We start from the raw sequence: 18,113 nt of genomic DNA, 5'->3' as shown, positions 1-18,113 counted from the left end.
CTGGAGTTTCACCTTATAGAACTTTAACCTGGAGTTTCACCTTATAGAAGTTTAGCCTGATAGAAGTTAAAGCTAATTTTCCTGTTTTGAGATTTCTTGAAAAAACAAGCTTATAAGAAGGTATTTTGTCTGTTTTCTTGAGGAAACCAAATCAAATTGAGGCATTTTCTCTCTATCTTATCCTCTTTTTTTTTCTCTTTTAATCTGTGTGTACTTTTTCAGTCTGCAGGAACAATGGTTCACTGCTATTTTTACTGCAAAACATGTGCATCAAATTCCTAGGGCTTGATGGAGATAAGGAACTTGTCTCACTGCCAAAGAGTTTGTTGTTTTCTTGTTTTAAGCAGCAAAGAATGTTAAATGAAAACTCCAGGACATTCTGTAACTTTGTTTCTTTTTTTATTTTCTTGATTTACCTACCTACATATTTCTGTCAGAAAGGCTGAGGAAAGTGGTAAATTTCTCATCAGTTGACTATTTACTTTCATAGTTTTTAAAGTACCAAGCTCTAGCAGATATTTCAGAAGAAAGTCTAGTTTAAGACACCAGAGAGGAAAACTCTTTTATGTTTTGTTTCACGTGTGAATTTGTACCCTGTGGGGCTCCTCCTCATGATGATTTCTGACTGCAGTGAGTGCTGCTTTGTCATTCCCTTCCCTGGCACTCCTGTGCACACAGGACAGGCGCTGACACGGACATTGGCCAGCTGGGGTGTTACCCATTTGGCCACTGATTCACTGTCTATTCCCGTCCCGTTCCATTCCTGCCTGGATGTCCACATCTCTCACTGCTCCAGTGTGTTCTTTCTTTCACTCCAGACAGTTAGCTCAGCTTGGTAATGGGGCAGCACATTTTTTAATTTGGCCTTTCATATGGGAGCAGATTTTGATTGGAAGCAGATGTGACGGCCCACTCTGCAGGGCCAAATCTGGATGTTGGCAGATAGAGAAGTTCCAAGAGCAAAAAAAAAAAAAAAAAAAAAATTCCTGGATAGCAGCTCTGTTATTTCCCCTTGCTCCTCCTCTAGCAGTGTTAAACAATGTATTGCCCCTCACCTGGTTCTCCTCAGCATGTCCTGGGATGAATCCCTTTTCTTATAAATGTAGAGCTGCCTAACATGAAATTGGCCTCTCTTGTAAGGGCATTCCTTTTACACTGATGTCTCAGAGCTCAGTGCAGTACAGCTGGGACCTGGTCAGAAAGTCTTTTGTATGGTTGTGAGCAAACCAAATAGTTTCCCATACTGGATTAATCTTAACGAAGTGTGGTGTCTTAAGTTTCTGAGTGCCAAAGTTAAACCCTATTCTCTTTGTAGTCATTAGGGGAGGAAGGAAGAAAACCATCTCCAGAAGGCAGTGCACATTGAACATTAGGTGGGATGGACCAGAGGTTTTTTGACTCTACTTCCATTGTTATCACTGCTTTATACAGATAAGATGAAGTGAATAAGAGAATACATGCTGGCCTCCCTACAGATGGAGAAACAAAGAGTTTGTGACTTGCTGAATTCCACTGGCCTCAGCAACTGTGACAGATGCAGTTGTTCATAGCTAGTAAGCTGTTCTGTGAAATGCCAGCTTCTTTCATCATGTCATCAGCTGTGCTATCTTAAATGAATAATACGAGTGGAAGAAAGATGCAACTGTTGTTTGTTCTGTAATACTCTGTTGAATCACAGTCTCTAACATATTGGTCCTTTTGTTTTTCCTAAATGTGTTTTTAGGAGACTCTTTTTCCTCTAAGAAGGCGGCTGAGACATTTCAGTCAGATTTGCACATGCTTTCTCCACCATAAGGAAAAAGATGTAAGAGAAAAGGTTTGTGTTTTTCTATCACTTAACGAGCATTTGTGCTCAGATCTCCTTTTAAATGCCTGCCTTTTTTTCATACTGGTGATTCATTCTATTAAATTTTTGCTGCATTTTTGTCTCTTAGCAGAGAAATAACACATAAAAACCCCAGTCTTCAACTATTTATTTTAAATAAAAACTAAAGTTAAGTTTGTTAAAATGCTACAGGTTAGTGCTGTCTGCATGAGTCCATCTGCAGAATCAAGGCCTCAATCTGAATGAAAATCATTGTGTTGACTGATTAGACCTGTCAGTGTACTGCTATCATTGCTTTATTCATGTTTTGCTATGAATATTAAAGAAATGGAGAAATCTTCCAGTGGTTCATGTGTTAAAAGAGGGCTATTTCAACACAATACAGCTCTTCTTCTTGCCCATGGAACTTTGAAGGTCTTTAGGTGGTATTCGTGCATGATACTTGTATATACTGCATCCTAACATACAAGTTTTTTAAGGATTTACCTGGGGTATTTCATCACAGCTGAAGCAAAGAGAAATCTTTAGTTTGCATGGAAGAAGTGGGATGGAAACTTGATTGTGTTTGATGGAAATGCGAAGTGGAATTGGCACAAAAAGTAACATGGTCTCTAAATCCTTCTTTGGCTTTATTTGCTTGGTACAGGCCTTCATGATACTCTGTGACTGGTTGCTGATTTTGGGTCACCTGGATTCAAATAATAATGAAGAAGCAGTTGGACTTCTAGGTTATCTTCCTAACACACAACTTCAGGAAAAACTGTTTTCATTTATCCAGGAACACGTTTTCATGGATGGAGAAGAGGAAAAAAAAGGTTAGACATCTTAATCACTGGAGAAACAATCTATTGTTTTTGCTATCATTTGTCATATGCAGTGAGAGTATCAGGGAAAAGGACTGGCCTTTCCTTTGTTGTTATTTTGCGAGTTGCTTTGTTTTTCTTCTGGTTTTGCCCCTTTACAAACAAAAAAACCTGTAATTCTTTGATCTGTACATGCTGTGGGTTAACCAATTTACCTGTATGATGAAAAGGGCTGAAGTAAAGTGGGGCTGGGTGAGTAAAAGTGTTTGGTGGACTGACTTCCATGGTCCAGATGATGGTGTTAGAGGAAGGTCTTGCAGTGTTGCAGTGTGTCAGTGCATGTACCCTTCTAGGCCATCAGAGTAAAGAACCAGTAGATTTTGATTTTGGGGCTGTGGGGCTGATTTCACAGAATTATAGACTGGTTTGGGTTGGAAGGGACGTTAATGATCATCCACTTCCAAACACCTCTGCCATGGACAGAGACACCTTCCACTCCAGGAGGTTGCTCAAAGCCCCATCCAGCCTGGCCTTCAACATGGAATGGGGCTTCCCTGGGCAACCTGTTTCAGTGTCTCACTATCACCACAGTCAAGAATTTCTTCCTTATGTCTAAGAAATAGATCTGCCCCCTCTCTGTTTAAAGCCATTCCCCATTGTATCACTACATGCTGTTGTAAGAAGTCCCTTTCCACCTCTCTTGTTGGCCCTGTTTAGGTACTTGAAGGTGCTACAGGGTCTCCCCAGAACCTACCTTTCTCCAGGTGGAAGAACCCCAACTCTCTCAACCTGTTTTCATAGGCAAGATGCTCCAGCCCTCTGAGCATCTTCATGACCCTCCTCTGGACTCACTCCAGCAGGTCCACATCCTTCTTGTCTAGAGGGCCCCAGAACTGGGCACAGTGCTCCAGCTCGGGTCTCACCGGGGTAGAGTAGAGGGGCAGAATCACCTCCCTCACCCTGCTGGCCTCTCTGGTTTGGATGCACCTCAGGACACAGTTGGCTTTTTGGGCTGTGAGCACACACTGCTGGGTCTTGCTGAGCTTCTCATCAGCCAAAACCCCCAAGTCCTTTTCTGCAGGGCTCCCCTCAGTCCAGTGAGACATAGTATTTGTTGCTCTAATGGCCTTTTTCAAACACATTTGGATGCTGTATTGAGGTTGTAATTATGAAGGCTGATTTCTTTTGGGAGTATTTTGAAAATAGATTGTTCATTGTGGTTCTGAGGACAAGTTGAAGTGCCATGCTTTGAAAAAACAAGCATTGTTCTAGATTTCTCTTACTCCTGTCCAGCTGTTCAGATGGAGTTCTCTGTTCAGTTTTGGGTACCACACTTTCTTAGGTCATGGTGTATATGCAAGAACCACTGATGGGGAACATTGCGTGGCCAAAATGGCAACAGGGAAATAGTAAGAGAGTCTGAATTAGTAAAGATACAGTAGAAAAGATTGCACAAGTAGGTTGTAGTTGTGGGAGTTATTGAAGCAGGTTATGTTTCAGAATGTTTATGTTATATATCTGAAACAGATAAAATTGATCCTGCTTTGAGATAGATGGCCTGAGATCTTTTTCAAACCTTTATTCTGTGATGCCTTCAATTTTTCAGTTCTCCCCACAAAGGATCCCTTTCACCCTATTGCAGATTCCTTCCTGAACAAGTGATTTTATGATGCAAGGTGTGCTTGTCTGTGTGCACAGCTGGCAGTGTTTTATTCCAGTTTAAACTCTAACTTTCAGATACTTCTGATCAGTCATTTGCCTTATGTTTGTTTCCAGGCCCACAGTCATTCTGGAAGCAGAAACAGTCCACACCAAAATGATAGGTCAGAGACTGAAGTCTTTTGGTAGTTGATAGCTTGCACGTGCAGCAGGAGAGAGTGTGTCTTGGCTCTCCTACTGCAGCAAACTCTCCCCAAGCACCTTTGTAGCACTGTTGGAATACTCTTAAGACTATCTGTTTCCCATGAGTTTTCCAGCTAGTGACTAACTCATGTTCCAGACACTTGTTCTTAATGCTATTAAGTGACTTTTCTTCCTTTCACTCTTGTCGATAAGCACTTGGAGAATTTCATTGGAACTTGGAGAATATAATTGGAACTCTTGCTGACTGTGACAACTTTTGTAGGGGTACCAGTGAGTTATGTGCTCTTTTCTACCATCTGTTTTATTCTATGAAAAAAAAATATGGTTGCAGTTTTTCAGGTCCCTTCCATTTGGTGTGTTTGTGCTTTTTATTCTACTTGCTGGTTCAGTTCTGTAGCTGTGAGCAGTGTTGTACTTGGAGATTCTGAGTAGTAGAAATGCCAAAGGCCTATGAAGATCAGAGTAGAAGACTGTGGAAGAAGACTGTTTTCACTGTTACCAACTGGAGCTTTGAAATGGGAATAAACCATAAACCTGTGTTTTCTGATATACACAGGAATGAGCACTGGCATCTGTTACTGAACAGCTGAGTCTGTGCTATTTAGGTGAAAGTTGGTCATTTAAACTGACATACCTTGAATAAAGTAATAGAACAAAGCTTCAATGCTTTTGTTTCCCTAGATCTGACAGAAGAGGGAAAGGATGAAGCTTGCAAACTTGATGACTTGCACAAAAAGCGGAGTCTTCTGGCTGCATATTGCAAGTTAATAGTGTATAACGTGGTAGAGATGACTGCAGCTGCTGAGATCTATAAGTATTATGTGAAGGTAATGTTTTAGATAAGGTTGTTCTTCCTACCAGTGCATTTTAGTTTTTGAAAGTGTCTCCAGTGTTTGTGAAAGATAGGGTGTTAATAATTGTTATGGCTCAGAGTCCTGGGATAATCACAGAAGGGTATAGAATCAAGCAGGAGTGGGACAGATCTCCTCTCTTGGTTCCACGAAGGTACCTCACTGCAGGCAAAGCAACTGAAAATTGAGGAGAGGATGTGTCTGTCTGGACATCTGCTCCTCAGCTTCTCCAGAGAGGCCACTGCAGAGCGGCAGTTTATGGCTGGAGGGTGATTCATCTTTTGAGGTTCTCACACTGAAGTGTTCAGCTTAATTCATACAGCTCACGCAGTGCATATGCAGGTGCCTACATTTCACATGAGTCCCAGGGTTTAGATGACCAGGGTTTAGCCACTCTGAGGAGGGTTTCAGGAGGGCCAAGAACATCAGAGTGGGCAGTTTCCTTGAATCAACTGACAGAACCTTGGAAATACCTGAATATGAATCTTGTTCTTTGCTCAATTTGTCTATTTGATGAGGCTTTGCTTTTTTTAAAGAACTACAATTAATTATGAATTAAGAATTGACAATCAATTGGTTATTGATACTTAACAATTTCAGTGTAACTTTGATCCTCACATTACTCTTCAAGGAGCATACCATTGCTTTACATATGAAATATTATAAAAGATCCAGTTTTCATCTTTTAACTCGCATGTTTTGATATGGGAACTGTTTTAGGAACTTCTTGTGTCAATTGAACAGTCACATGGTTTGTGTTCTCCCAGTGCTAAAGAAGGGGAATGATAACTCTCAATTGTTTTGTTGCTGTTAATAGACCTACAGTGATTTTGGAGACATAATTAAAGAAACATTAAGCAAGACGAGGTACAATGACAAAATTCAGAGTGCCAAGACGCTGATTCTCTGTCTGCAGCAGGTAAGGTTAAGATTAAAGCAAGAGGCTAGGGGCTTTTATGATAGCTTAGAAGTGAAGATTTTTACCTCCCATGCTATAATTATTCAAAATTATTAGAAAACCTAGTGACAGAATTTACTTCCTTTCCTGCACTTCCTATGTGTATGTTGTTTTTGCATGTCATAATTAAAACTCCTTTCAGATTATTACGCCTATCTTAAAAGGTGCTTTTGCCCATCATGTTTTTTGGTTATGTTTTTAATCTTCAAGTGCACAATATATTAGAACTGATGTAAGATTATGAAGTGTTTCTTGGAACCATGGTGTCTCTTAAGCTTAATGAATGTTAGGATCTTATGCTGTGTTTTATGGACTACCTTAATTCTTTCTCAGTTGAGGACCATGGATGTGCCTGTGTCTGGTCACTCCAACCCCCCCTGTATTTTCAGCTTTTTCTTTTTTTTTTTTTTTTTTGGGAGGAAAGTGAGTTGCAGCTCTTCTGAAGGGTCTCAGTTGCTGGGGCTTGCAGCTGCTGACTGATAGCCAGTTAGCTATTTTAGCAGCTGCTTTTGCCAGCTCTGCCCGTGGCCAGAGCTGCTTCTAGCCTGGAGTCCTGCTGTAATCCAGAGAGCAGGCTCCTCCCGGGGATACTGACACATGAGCTTTGCTTATTTCACACACATTGCCGGGGGCTTAGATCTGTTAACCAGCCCTTGAAATCTGAGCTTAGATGAGTCTAAGCAGCATTTGGCTGCGTATATTCTGCTGACATAGTCAGGACTTTGTGTTTAGGTATCACATAGACAACAGGCCCTTTTTGGCCTTTGCCTGACCTTGAAAGTTAACAGGTTGACAAGAACAAGCTACTTCCATATTCTATTAGGAAAAAAGCCCCAAAGCACAGATGATTGAGCTCAAGATGTGCTTTTGACCTACTCTTATTCTCCGAAATGGAACGGTGGTACTGCCAAACTTGCTGCTTTGAATCTGCACTGTGCTAGTCTGAAAGCATTCCAGGCAAATTAGGCCTCTGGGGTTTGCTTCAGAAGACCCAAGAGGAGATGAGGTCAGTGGGACCATCATCTTCAGGAATCAATTTTCTGTTTATGCACATAATTTTTTATTTTTATTTTTTAATTTGTGCCTGTCTTAGGAGCACAGCAGTGTCTTTTGTGTCAGTTCCTTGTCGATGTGCCATGCAGTGCTTCAGAAGCACATGGCTTCCCTGCTCTTCTGTGAGGCTCCTGTCTGTGAGAGGTGGCCGTGCCTGTCTCTCTGTCTGCCTGGTGCTTTGTTTGCCTGTAGGATTACCTGTGTTTGCTTATCTGAGACTTCTCTTGCAGCTGTTTCAGACACATGCAGAAAGCCAAGACAGCAGTAATGGTGTGGACTTCTCCTCTCCTTCCTTTGCAAACATCAAAGAACTTGCTCGTCGCTTTTCACTAACATTTGGTTGGGACCAAGTGAAATCTAGAGAATCTATAGCCATGATACACAAGTATGTGCCATGTAGCATCATGTTGTCCATGGTCATTGCTTTTCTTAGTTGTCTCTTTTATCTGTTGTATTACTCTGTTCTTTTCTGTTTTTCTTTCAATAGGGAAGGGATTGAATTTGCTTTTCAAGGAGCTACTGGAGTAGATGGAAAATGCTTGCCTCCTAACTTGAGCTTTCTGTTAATCATCAGTGAATTTTCCAACAAGCTGCTAAAGCCAGACAAAAGACTAGTGTAAGTTCAGTTCTTGTACACCATCATACACGGTTTGTGATTTGTGTATCTCTGTACAAAGGACACCTGAACTTCAGTGTGGGCTCTTCAGAGAACCTCTGAAATCAATCTGCCCCTCAGGCTGTTAGTTTGAGACACACTTGCTGAATTTTGTTGTAGCAATTATTTCAGATTGTATGTGCAATAAGCATTCTAGATTTTTCTTACACATAGTTGTGGCCACATATGGCAATTCTTCTAAAGGAAAGGCTGTTAATTTGGTGGAAGAGATTTGTGACTTGACTGATTAGTGAAGTGGCAGGAATGCTTTTCTGAATAGAAAAGAAAATCAAAATATTGTGAAAGAAGTAATGCAGGGATCATTATTTTGTAATTATCTATTTCCACAGCTTCAGGCCTCAATTATATGAATTCCATGGAACATATTTGGAATAAAAATATATGTGACACTCTTCATAATATAGATATTTAAATCCAAGAATTTACTATTTACATGGGAATATGCCCTGATCCAGTGGGCCCGTGTTTTACAGTGGTTTAAATATTTACATTTAATGCTGTAAGAGTGATAGCCTTCTTTTTGCATCAGTGGGGTATTATGCACCTGAATGGAGAGATATATGGGTATGTATTTATTCCCTTCTTCACCTGCCTCAGCTCTGATCATTTTTGAGATGGAAGTAATATTCTTCCTTCTATTTGACCTTTGGCATTACTTCCTTAGTCAGTGCTGTTCATTTTGGATCTGGATCTCTGCACTTCAGTACTTTAGTTACAGATACTCTAAAAAACAGGTATTTCCATTTTCCTGAAAGCATATTTGAAGACATGGGACAGTAAGACACATCTGCCTTTTTGTATTTCTGAGCAAATCACTCCAGTACACAATAAGAAGAGTTTTACTTTTGAAAGGAAGTCAGCAGAAATGGAGGAAAACCAACTGTCACATCTTTCTGAACTCTGTGTAACTTGCTTGTTCCTGTGTCACTTTGTCTTACATTGGCAGAGAACTTCCATGGGAATCATCAGCCAGGTTTTATGTAACATGGGTCAAGAATAGTAAAATGTCTATTTTCCTGTTACTTCACATGACACAATTTATTAATGATTGCCGTCAACACAATTCATTTGAAATAATTTATTCAAAGCTGGAATGCAAAATGCAGAAGAAAATTAGTCAACATATACTGATTACAGACCCATAATCTATGGGTATGGATAACTTCATTTGCTACTCTTGCATTTTTCTCAGATGAGAATCTTTGAGATCTGCTACTAAAATTGGTTTTCATAGAATCCATAGTACCTCAAGGATCATCTAGTCCCAGCTCCCCTGCCATGGGGATGAACACTTTCTACTAGACCAGGTTGTTAAAACCTCATCCAGCCTGGCCTTGAATACTTCCAGGGATGGGGAGTCTAGAACTGCTCTGAGCAGCCTGCTCCAGTGCATCACTATGGTCCCAGTCATGAAATTCTTCCTAATATCTAATTTAAACTCACTCTCAGTTTAAAGCCATTTAAAGCCTTGTCCTATCTCTACATCCCCTTATAGAAAGTCCCTCTCCAGCTCTCTCGTCAGCTCTGTTTAGGTCCTAGAAGGTGCTGTAAGTCTTCCCCCGAGCCTTCTCTTCTCCAGGCTGAATAATGCCAACTTCCTCAGCCTGTCTTCATTGGGGAAGTGCTCCAGACCCCAGTTTGGACAGTTTCTGTATAACTCTGTCCATGTTGTCTGTATTTTAAATAGCTGTAAGCTTCTGTGCTAACATCCATGCAATAAGTAGATTTCTGTTAAACTATCTTTGAAAAAATGTCATTTCATTTATCTCCTGGGAGCAGATTTTAATTAAACAAGAGGGAAATATTTAATCGTTGATGAGGCAGATCAAAGCTAAATCCTGATTATTTTTTTTCCTAGGACTATATTAAACCTCATGATCAGAGGATATGTTCTGGAAGTATATTCCTGAATGTATCAGATACATTTGATGCATTCAGGTAGGTTTATTCATGGAAAACTTTTGTGGAAAATAACAGAATTTAGCAGGGAAAGCACTTGACTTCTTACTGCTTTGGGCCTTCCCTCTGCTGCTGGGAACAAATGGGAAACAATAAAATTTGCTAGAAGGGAAATTGCAATTTATCCACAAGTATGTTCGTACTATGTTTCTAGAATAACAGTTTCTATTCTGGGAGGCCTTAAGTGCCTTGCAGAGGCTGGAGATTATATTTACTCTTAGAAATATTTAGGTTTAGCTCCATCATAAATTATTGGATGGAATGTTTTAGGTCAACATGAACTTTGAGAAACAAACATCTGGTTATTTTCATTTTTCTTATTAATCATGGGATTGATGTCCAGGTCTGTATGTTAACATATGTGAATGTACCTGTAACAGATGAGATACAGAATATGGGCATTTGTTAGAAAGGACTATATTTCAACACCATCAAAGTATATGGACTTTAACCCTCTTCCCTGTAATTGCACAGGCTGTAGCAGTAAAATACCTGGCTTGTCAGTTCCTCTGTGCCACAAAATGCACACAAGAAATGAATTGCTGAATAGCAAGCAGCATGAAGGGCCTGATTCCTGAATCAGTAGGAGTCTTTCCATTGACATTGATAGCAGTTGGATTAGACCCTGAAACTGTAGTTACAATACATGCTTGTTTGAAACCAACAAATTCCATTACCAGGGTTTCTTGATCCCTGGGGCCCCCAGAGTCCAGGACTCTAATTGTTTTGGAGCCGGTGCTTACCCTGACCTCCTCTCAGCACTGGTTTTCTTGTTTTGCAAAGCAAATGAAATGTCTGATATTTTCCAGGCCACTCTCCTAATCAAAAAAAAAAAAAAGAAAAAGAAAAAAAAAAGAATAATATGTTGCACAGGCTGGTGTTAAAACTGTCACTTCTGGTATTTGCTAAGGTGGGGTCTGTTTTAACAACACTGGGCTTGATTTTAAAGTGATGAACTGTAGCTGAAATGTGGTGAATATCCAGTTTCTAATCCTGAGTCAGACTTCAGTTTTCTTTTCTTATTGTTATTAAGTAGGAATGGGTCAGAAAGACTTTGTTGGAAATGTCCTGTTTTTCAAATAGAGCATTTGAAGACAGCCTTTTTGCTCCAGGAAAGGTGATAGCTTCATCTGGGATTCAGGAAGGCCCAATGTCAAATCTCTGGACTGAATCAGACAGAACAAGGATTTGAGATAATGTTTCCCACATTCCCTGTATTGTCACAACTGTAGAGCAGTTATCTGCTTCTTGCAGACACTTGGCATTTTAGTGAGAGGATTGAGTTTGAGCTGATAATATAGAAAAATGGTTTAATTGGTTGTTCTTTTTTTTAAATTTTGACAGAATAGATGTTCATGGTATAAAACCCCCATTGCCTAACCTGTACTGTTTCCTGTACTACTGAATCACAGGGAACATCTCTTGCCTGGGATCTCCTTTGTGTCCATGAGGTAGAAAAGGCCACCTGAAGAGATGAATCCTCACAGAATTTCTGCTCTGTTCCGGTTGCTACTGGCGGCAGCAATTGGCAGACTTTCCCTGCACAGGAAACTCTTTATATAAGCTGATGTAGTTTTGTAATTTCTGTGGATCTTGTGTTGTTTCTAATGCTGAAAATTCAAGCACTCTTTTAGCTTTGAAGATATTTGCATTTTAAATAGAGACTTCAGAGATGTGAGGTATTTAACAGAAAAATAGTGTCCTCTCTTCAACAGTTCTGTTTGCACCTTTGGAGAGTAAAGTGAAAACCCTTTCTTGGAATACCTGCCCCAGACATTGAATGGAAGGATAGTGAGTTTCCTTATGCCTGCTTTTGTTTTTGTTCCAGGTACAGTTACTTACAGAGGTACATAACAGAGCCACTTCCCTGCAGAGGAGACAAATGGCAGCCTCTGGTCTGGTACAGAAACTCTTTATTGGCAAATGAAGATGAGGAGAGCTCTGTCCTTGGCAGTTTGGGAGAGTGGCCCCCTGTGGGCTCATCTAAGACATCTTCTTTTAAAAGGAAATTGTCTAATGGTATGAAAACTTCCTAGTTCTTGATCAGCTGTATTTTTTTATCTGTCTGCAAAAACTGCTGTATTTGCTATTTTGCTTTGCTGTAGCAAATTTGCACATGCTAAAATGTATTTAATGCTTTGCATTAGCAGCAGAGTACCATGGTGTGTTGGATGTTGTGGACTTCCCAGTTTGAACTGTGGTTTTGCCTTCAGCTTTGTTGTTGATACAGGTCCCTTGATCACTCAATAGCAATAGTGTTGGGCTGAGGACTCTGAGGGAGGAGAATTCAAGATTATCTGAATTCTGCTTTGTACTCACATCTGGCATTTGTCTGAGCCACTGAGACTTGGTCAATTGCTTTTAATTGTTAACTTAAGGACATTGTTGCTTTAGGCCCTTTAGATAATTGAGACAGGAGAGGTATTTCCAGAAGTTGATTCAGATCTTCAGGCCAGATTATCTGGGCCAAATCATCTTCTAGGGTTTTTCTCTCTGCCAATCCATAATGAAGTATTCACTGCATGGATATGGTGGGACTTAGTTAAAATGTAATAAAGCCATTATGAAAACAATTGCTAATTAAAAAGCAAAGTGTTATGGACGTGTGCAGTTGTATGTGGAGGAAAGGAAATTTTCCCATAGTGTCCTTTAGTTTCTTTCTCATTCTTTCTCATAAATCTTCTTTTCAGTGACTTGCCTTCAGAGAGCTTGTTCCTTTGTATCCCCAAAGGCCCTGCTTTCTTGAGCATTATATAGACTCAGCAGTACTGATAGCAGTTATGGACCAGGGCCAAGTTAATAAATCTGGATTGCAAAAATGACCAGTGGGCAAATTAAATGGATTTCTTTTAAGTGGCTTTTAGCTGTCTCTTTCAATAAAGGAATGCTTTGCTCCAGATGTCCTTTTGAGCTTGGCCCAATTGTTTCTCTGCTGTGGGGAACATACTGGAAATGTCCATCTCAAGACCGCTGAGGGTGAGGCTGCAAAATGACTGTGTTCACTCTCTGTTGCAGGGTCTTTGCCTGAAACCAGCCAGACTGAAGCAGGAAGCAAAGCCCCAGAACAGCAGTGTGTTTCCCAGCTTTCCTCAGCAGCAGGGAAAAGCAGAAAGAGGCTGAAATCTCAAGAGATGCACTTGCAGGAACATTTGCCATTCCTTTGTCCAGGAGGGATGCGTAGAAGATACTGGTGAGAGTTTGGTGTCTTACAAGCTCCTTCACCTGTTCTGGCATTGACACTTGGGGTCTCCCTATCCACCTTCTGGTTTTTTTGTAATACTTCAAGAGTTCAGGGTGTGTGCCCCTCCTGTCTTTCTTATGGGCTGTGTCCCAAGGACAGGTTGGATTTTTTGTTTCCTTAGTCCAATATCTACATCTGCTGCTTTGTCCTGCCACTGTCACAGGGCTTCTGTGCCTTCTTGGAGTAATATCAGGTGTGCAGAGAAAAAGACAAAGATGGAAGAAAGTTCCCTGTCCCACTTCCCATGTCCAGATTGGAGATGTGTGGTGCAGGTTACTCTCAAGCTGTTTGCTGCAGCCAGACAATGTTTTCTGCATCTCTGGAAATGAAGGAGGATTCTTGTCTTTGCAGATCTGCTATTAACCAGTGGCTTTCTTTTAGAGAAGTGTTGGTGTGCAGTATGCAGACATGCCACAGTGAAACCCCACACAGCTTGGATGTGAGAGAGGTGTTGCAGAAATAGGGAGTTGGGGGTCTACTTTTGAGCAATCAAAGTGTTCAGTTGCAGTATTTTCCTTTAATTCAGTTAATTTATTGAGGTGTTAGGGGCCATTTCCCCTATTAGGAGGTTAAAAGGTGAAACACAAATCCTGGGAAGATGCATACTTTTCCAGATTTTTGGAAACATGTTAAATGAACCTGGAGAATACAAGTAAAATAGAGCAAATTATTAAACATGAAGGTAGCCCCTGTTTAAACCAGTGTTTTTTTCCTGAACTGCTGTATTGAAAATTCCTCAGAGCATAACCTGTTTCATACTGGGAAATCCTGGGCCAGTAACTTTAGGCTACCTTACATGGAAATCAGCAGCAGATCGTATTATGTGAAATACCCTGCCTTAAGCACACCTGGGCCATGTGCAGCCTCTGTTATGAGATATCTCAAGACTATTGCAGCCTCTGTTATGAGATATCTCAAGACTATTTTTTGGTTTGTTTTTCTTTTCCAGCAAAGATGAGGTTAAGACAGAAGATATCTCTGAGGAGGGTCCAGAAGACACAATTGAAGATGTTGATGTCGTTGGTACAGACCAGGTAATTCTGGCTGGTTTTCCAGCTCTGAGGACAGCTGTAGTTGAGGTGGATTAATGTCAGGTCAGAGTCCCCTGGTTAGCCATGCAGCAGCCAGCATAGGGGGTTGCTCTTTTGTGGCCCTTTTCAGCATGAGAAAAGGGGGATGCCCTCTTCCCTTTCCAGCTGCAACTGTAGTTTCCTCCTTCAGCTCAATCCACATTTTAGATGCAATCCTTATTGTAGCATTTAGACATCCTTAGCACATTTGTAAGGATTGAATGTTACTTTCGATGCATTAGGAGGAGGAACCCCTTTTTTTCCCCTACACTGTGAAGCTTTCCTTATTAAGAGCCATTTGCTGCAGTTGCTTTGTGTTACTGACACATTGCAGAGATGGCACTGCTGTGTGACCTGTAGGGAATATCTCCTTCAGAAATGGTGTTTGCATTGTGCTCTTTGCATTGAAAAACTCAGAATGTGTCTGATCACTGGACAGCCCTGGGCTCTTGCTGGAGTATCCCACATTTCTTGCCCTTTTCCATTCAAGGCTGTTGGGCAGATTAAATTGTCCCCGAACAAACTGGGGATTTGAAGGGAAGCATGAGAACATTGTGGGCTTGGAGCGGCAACCAGCATAGCCAGGGGCTTGTCTCATGGGCATTGATTGCCTTTGGGATCCAAGTTTGGCAGAGCTGCAGCTGTCAGCCTGGCCTCTGCTCAGCCTGGGACTAGGTCATTGCAGCAGGGAAGGACTCTCAGCCCTTTGGGCCAGTGGAGTGCAAGGACTCAGGATGTTGTACAGCAGGGTCTATGCAGAGTGACTGTACAAGGAAAAGGGTGGAGGGGAGAGAAAGGTTTATCCTGTGCTGCAGCTAATCACAACCCCTCTGCCCCCTAAAGGTTTCTGTGTCAGCCCCTACAGAGGGCTGAACAGTTCCTTCAGGTTTTTCCCCCTGTTGTCTGCACTTCAGAACATAACTGTGTTTGGCAGACAGTATTTTTGCAGAGAGTCAGGCAACCCCTTGATTTCCAGTGACTGTTTATCTGGGATCTAACCACCACATTCAGACTTTGCATGATTTTTGTCTTTTTAAATGAGTTTTTGCTGTAAAGTTCAGCCAATGTTTTTTTAACATATGGTGGGCTTTTATTTTTAAAGAGGACTAGAAGAAAAAGAAAAGGGACTTCTACCTTTCCTTTCAGTTATATGCATGTTAAAATGTAGACAGTTTGGCCCATGTACTTGAAGCAGCTCCTACTGAAGATAGACAATAGAAGAAGTTAACTCCATGGACAAAGATCAAAGCCATACAGAAATTGCCCTACTTAGGCAGTATAGTGCCTTTCCCTGTTGTGCCTTTTCTGGGCTTTTTGGGCTATGGAAATGCTTCTTTCCTTTTGTGGGAGCTGTAGCTCTCTATAAGGGCTGGCTCTGTGGCTAAGCTGCTGAAGGGTTTGATGCTACACTGATACTCAGATTCCTTAAGTGCTCTTACGTGTTCATAGGAGAGGACTGACTTAATCTCTTTTTTTCTTGTGATGTAGGACAGTTAAGACACTGAGAGGATGAACAGAAGTGAAGCACATGCTGTGTTTTTTCTGCAAATTGTTTAACTTGTCATTGTGGTGTGAGAGCATCAACTGAGGTGGCAGGAGACATGGGTCAGGTTGCCTCTGAGTGCATGGGCATCCACCCAGGACCAGCTTGTAGCACTGTGGTTGATTTCTCACCATTGCTGGCTGTGGGTATTACTGAGGTGGCTGCTGCAGCTCTAGGGTTGGGCATTCTGAGCATCATTACTCAGCTGCATCCTCCTCCTTGATGCTGCCTTGGAAGAACTCACAGCTGCAGGATTGGAATCAGGGTATTGACAAACACTGAAATCAAAGACACTGTGAACCAGGTGAGACAAGCTTGTCTGAACCATGTGGAGGCAGTGCACTGCTGGCCACGTTCTTCTCTATTTAAGATAACCAAATGGAGATCTGTGTGTTTCCTTGCACCCAGTGCAGGGGAGAAAAGAGCCTGGCCCACCTGTGAGCACTGGGACCTGCTGGCTGATGGCAAGTGCCAGTTCCTGTCTGTAAAATGGAAAACTTGGATCAATCATCTGAAAGTATTTCTGAATTCCATTGCTTAGAAAGATGTGGTTAGAGGTCTGTAAGCATCAGGACATGCTCCTGGAAAACTTGAGTCAAGGCTTCAGAGTAACAAAGAAAGAAACAATGGACCAGCTGACTTTTCCTCTGGAAGAAGTCCTTCCTACAGTGATCATGTGGTGTTTATGTGGAAAAAGCCTGGAAAGACAATGTAAATAGACTGTAAATATGGCCATTCAAAAATAGAGGGTTTTTTGCATTAAGAATTTGCAAATGATTCAGTGGCAGTAGGCTGGGGAGTGGGGGCTGCTTTCACTGACCCTTCTCACTGCTCCCTGGAATTGTACATTGCAGTAATCATAACAATTTATTTTTTATATTTACACATATATATATTTTGGATTGTAACTATGTGAAATAAACTACAGAACTATTGCTATGCATTAGTATTGAATGTGTAAGTGATGCTCCTACACAGTGATGGAGAATGAATGACAGCAGATGTGTGCTGGCCTTTGCATTTGTTGTGTTATTCCAGAGGCTGAGCAGGAAGATCCCATGACGATGGAAGTGAAAGCCATGACTGGTGCCCAGGTATTGGGTACACTGAAGTGGCCACAGATTGAATCCATGATGTTCCTTGTGCATGGTGTGCAGGCTGACACAAGGGAGGTGGTTCTCAGGTTCCTTTAGGATTCCATCAGTAACTCCCCCTACCTGGACTGCGGTACTGATGTTTCCCCTCATCCATCTGTGGATGATTTGTGGATCTAGGCCCAAGGACTCACCAGGTAGGCAGAATACAGCTTGACTAGGAAAACAGTTGTACCTGGAACCACATCAAATATATGGATAGTTTAATTTTTTTAACAGTGGGATTGGGATGGTAATTACCCTGCAGCGGCAAGGTCCAGTAATCCTCAAGCTCATATTTTAAGAAAAAGGACTTCTCTGTATCCCCAGCAGGATACATTCTATTCAGGAAAGAAGGGACTTGGTTAGCACAAGTATAATAGAGAGCAGGATGTACCAGCACTTCATTAAACACGAAGTGGCAACAACAGCTACAGGCTCTGCAGAAGAGATCAACCCTGCACCATAGTGCTGTGTGACAGAGATTTGTCACTGCATGCTGGGAAAGCCTGTGGCTGTTTGCTGCCCAGTTACAAGACCCCTTCTTGAGCAAAGTTTTAAGGTAGGAAAATGCAGCTCTTGCAGTTCAACAGATGTTCAGGATCACCTTCTACAATGGCAGTTGGTCATCCCTTCCCTGAGGGAACAGAGTGTCACAGAAATGCTCTCTGTTCTGTTTAAAAGTTCCAAACCATGGGCAGTAAGTGAAAGGGATCCAGCCAGCCCTGGAGAACTTCGACATTGGTGAGTCTGTCTTAAAACTGGAATAATTAACCAAAATCCTTCAAATGGTATTACAGTTACTTGAGTTTCCCTCAGTGAGGTTCACCAGTACTTCAGCGGTGAGTTTCTTGATACACAGGTGTGTAGGTTTGTGCAGGAGCTGGTGTGAGCAGTTGAGCACAACAGGTTTCTCCCAGCTGCTTGGCAAATACTCTTCTGGATGAAGAGAAAGAAGCCTGCTAGAGGTTGATTGCTTTGCTTATGCAGCTTATTGTAATTATCCAACCAGACTGCATACCTGTGTAACCCATCCTGTGGTGAATGGCTCTTTATTAGTAAGACATGAATTGTGTGCCGTATGTAAAAATTACAACTGCTAAATTACATGTATGAAAATCTTTACTTGAAAATACAA

General features: G+C 41.4%; 1 protein-coding gene across 3 annotated transcripts in view; it reads left to right on the top strand.

The window, feature by feature from the left end:
• The window catches only part of LOC103812325 (cohesin subunit SA-2-like), a 57,876-nt gene extending 41,085 nt beyond the window's left edge, over positions 1-16,791 (top strand). Inside the window, exons 24-33 of one of the 3 annotated variants that reach the window (XM_018908822.3) lie at positions 1,724-1,816; positions 2,472-2,640; positions 5,173-5,318; positions 6,160-6,261; positions 7,584-7,738; positions 7,841-7,969; positions 11,817-12,007; positions 13,004-13,178; positions 14,179-14,263; positions 15,788-16,791. In XM_018908822.3, coding sequence (XP_018764367.1) covers positions 1,724-1,816; positions 2,472-2,640; positions 5,173-5,318; positions 6,160-6,261; positions 7,584-7,738; positions 7,841-7,969; positions 11,817-12,007; positions 13,004-13,178; positions 14,179-14,263; positions 15,788-15,796 — 1,254 coding nt within the window. In that variant the 3' untranslated portion in view covers positions 15,797-16,791. Of the gene's footprint in view, positions 1-1,723; positions 1,817-2,471; positions 2,641-5,172; positions 5,319-6,159; positions 6,262-7,583; positions 7,739-7,840; positions 7,970-9,887; positions 11,789-11,816; positions 12,008-13,003; positions 13,179-14,178; positions 14,264-15,787 lie in introns of those variants that run through there. The other 2 variants (XM_050977557.1, XM_030234253.2) reach the window with 2 other exon arrangements.
• Positions 16,792-18,113: the final 1,322 nt, after the last annotated feature.

This window comes from Serinus canaria, chromosome 1 (assembly GCF_022539315.1).
Source record: "Serinus canaria isolate serCan28SL12 chromosome 1, serCan2020, whole genome shotgun sequence".
Classification (NCBI taxonomy): domain Eukaryota; kingdom Metazoa; phylum Chordata; class Aves; order Passeriformes; family Fringillidae; genus Serinus; species Serinus canaria.
Note: the sequence above shows the minus strand (reverse complement) of the source record. Positions and strands in the feature narration are given on the sequence as shown.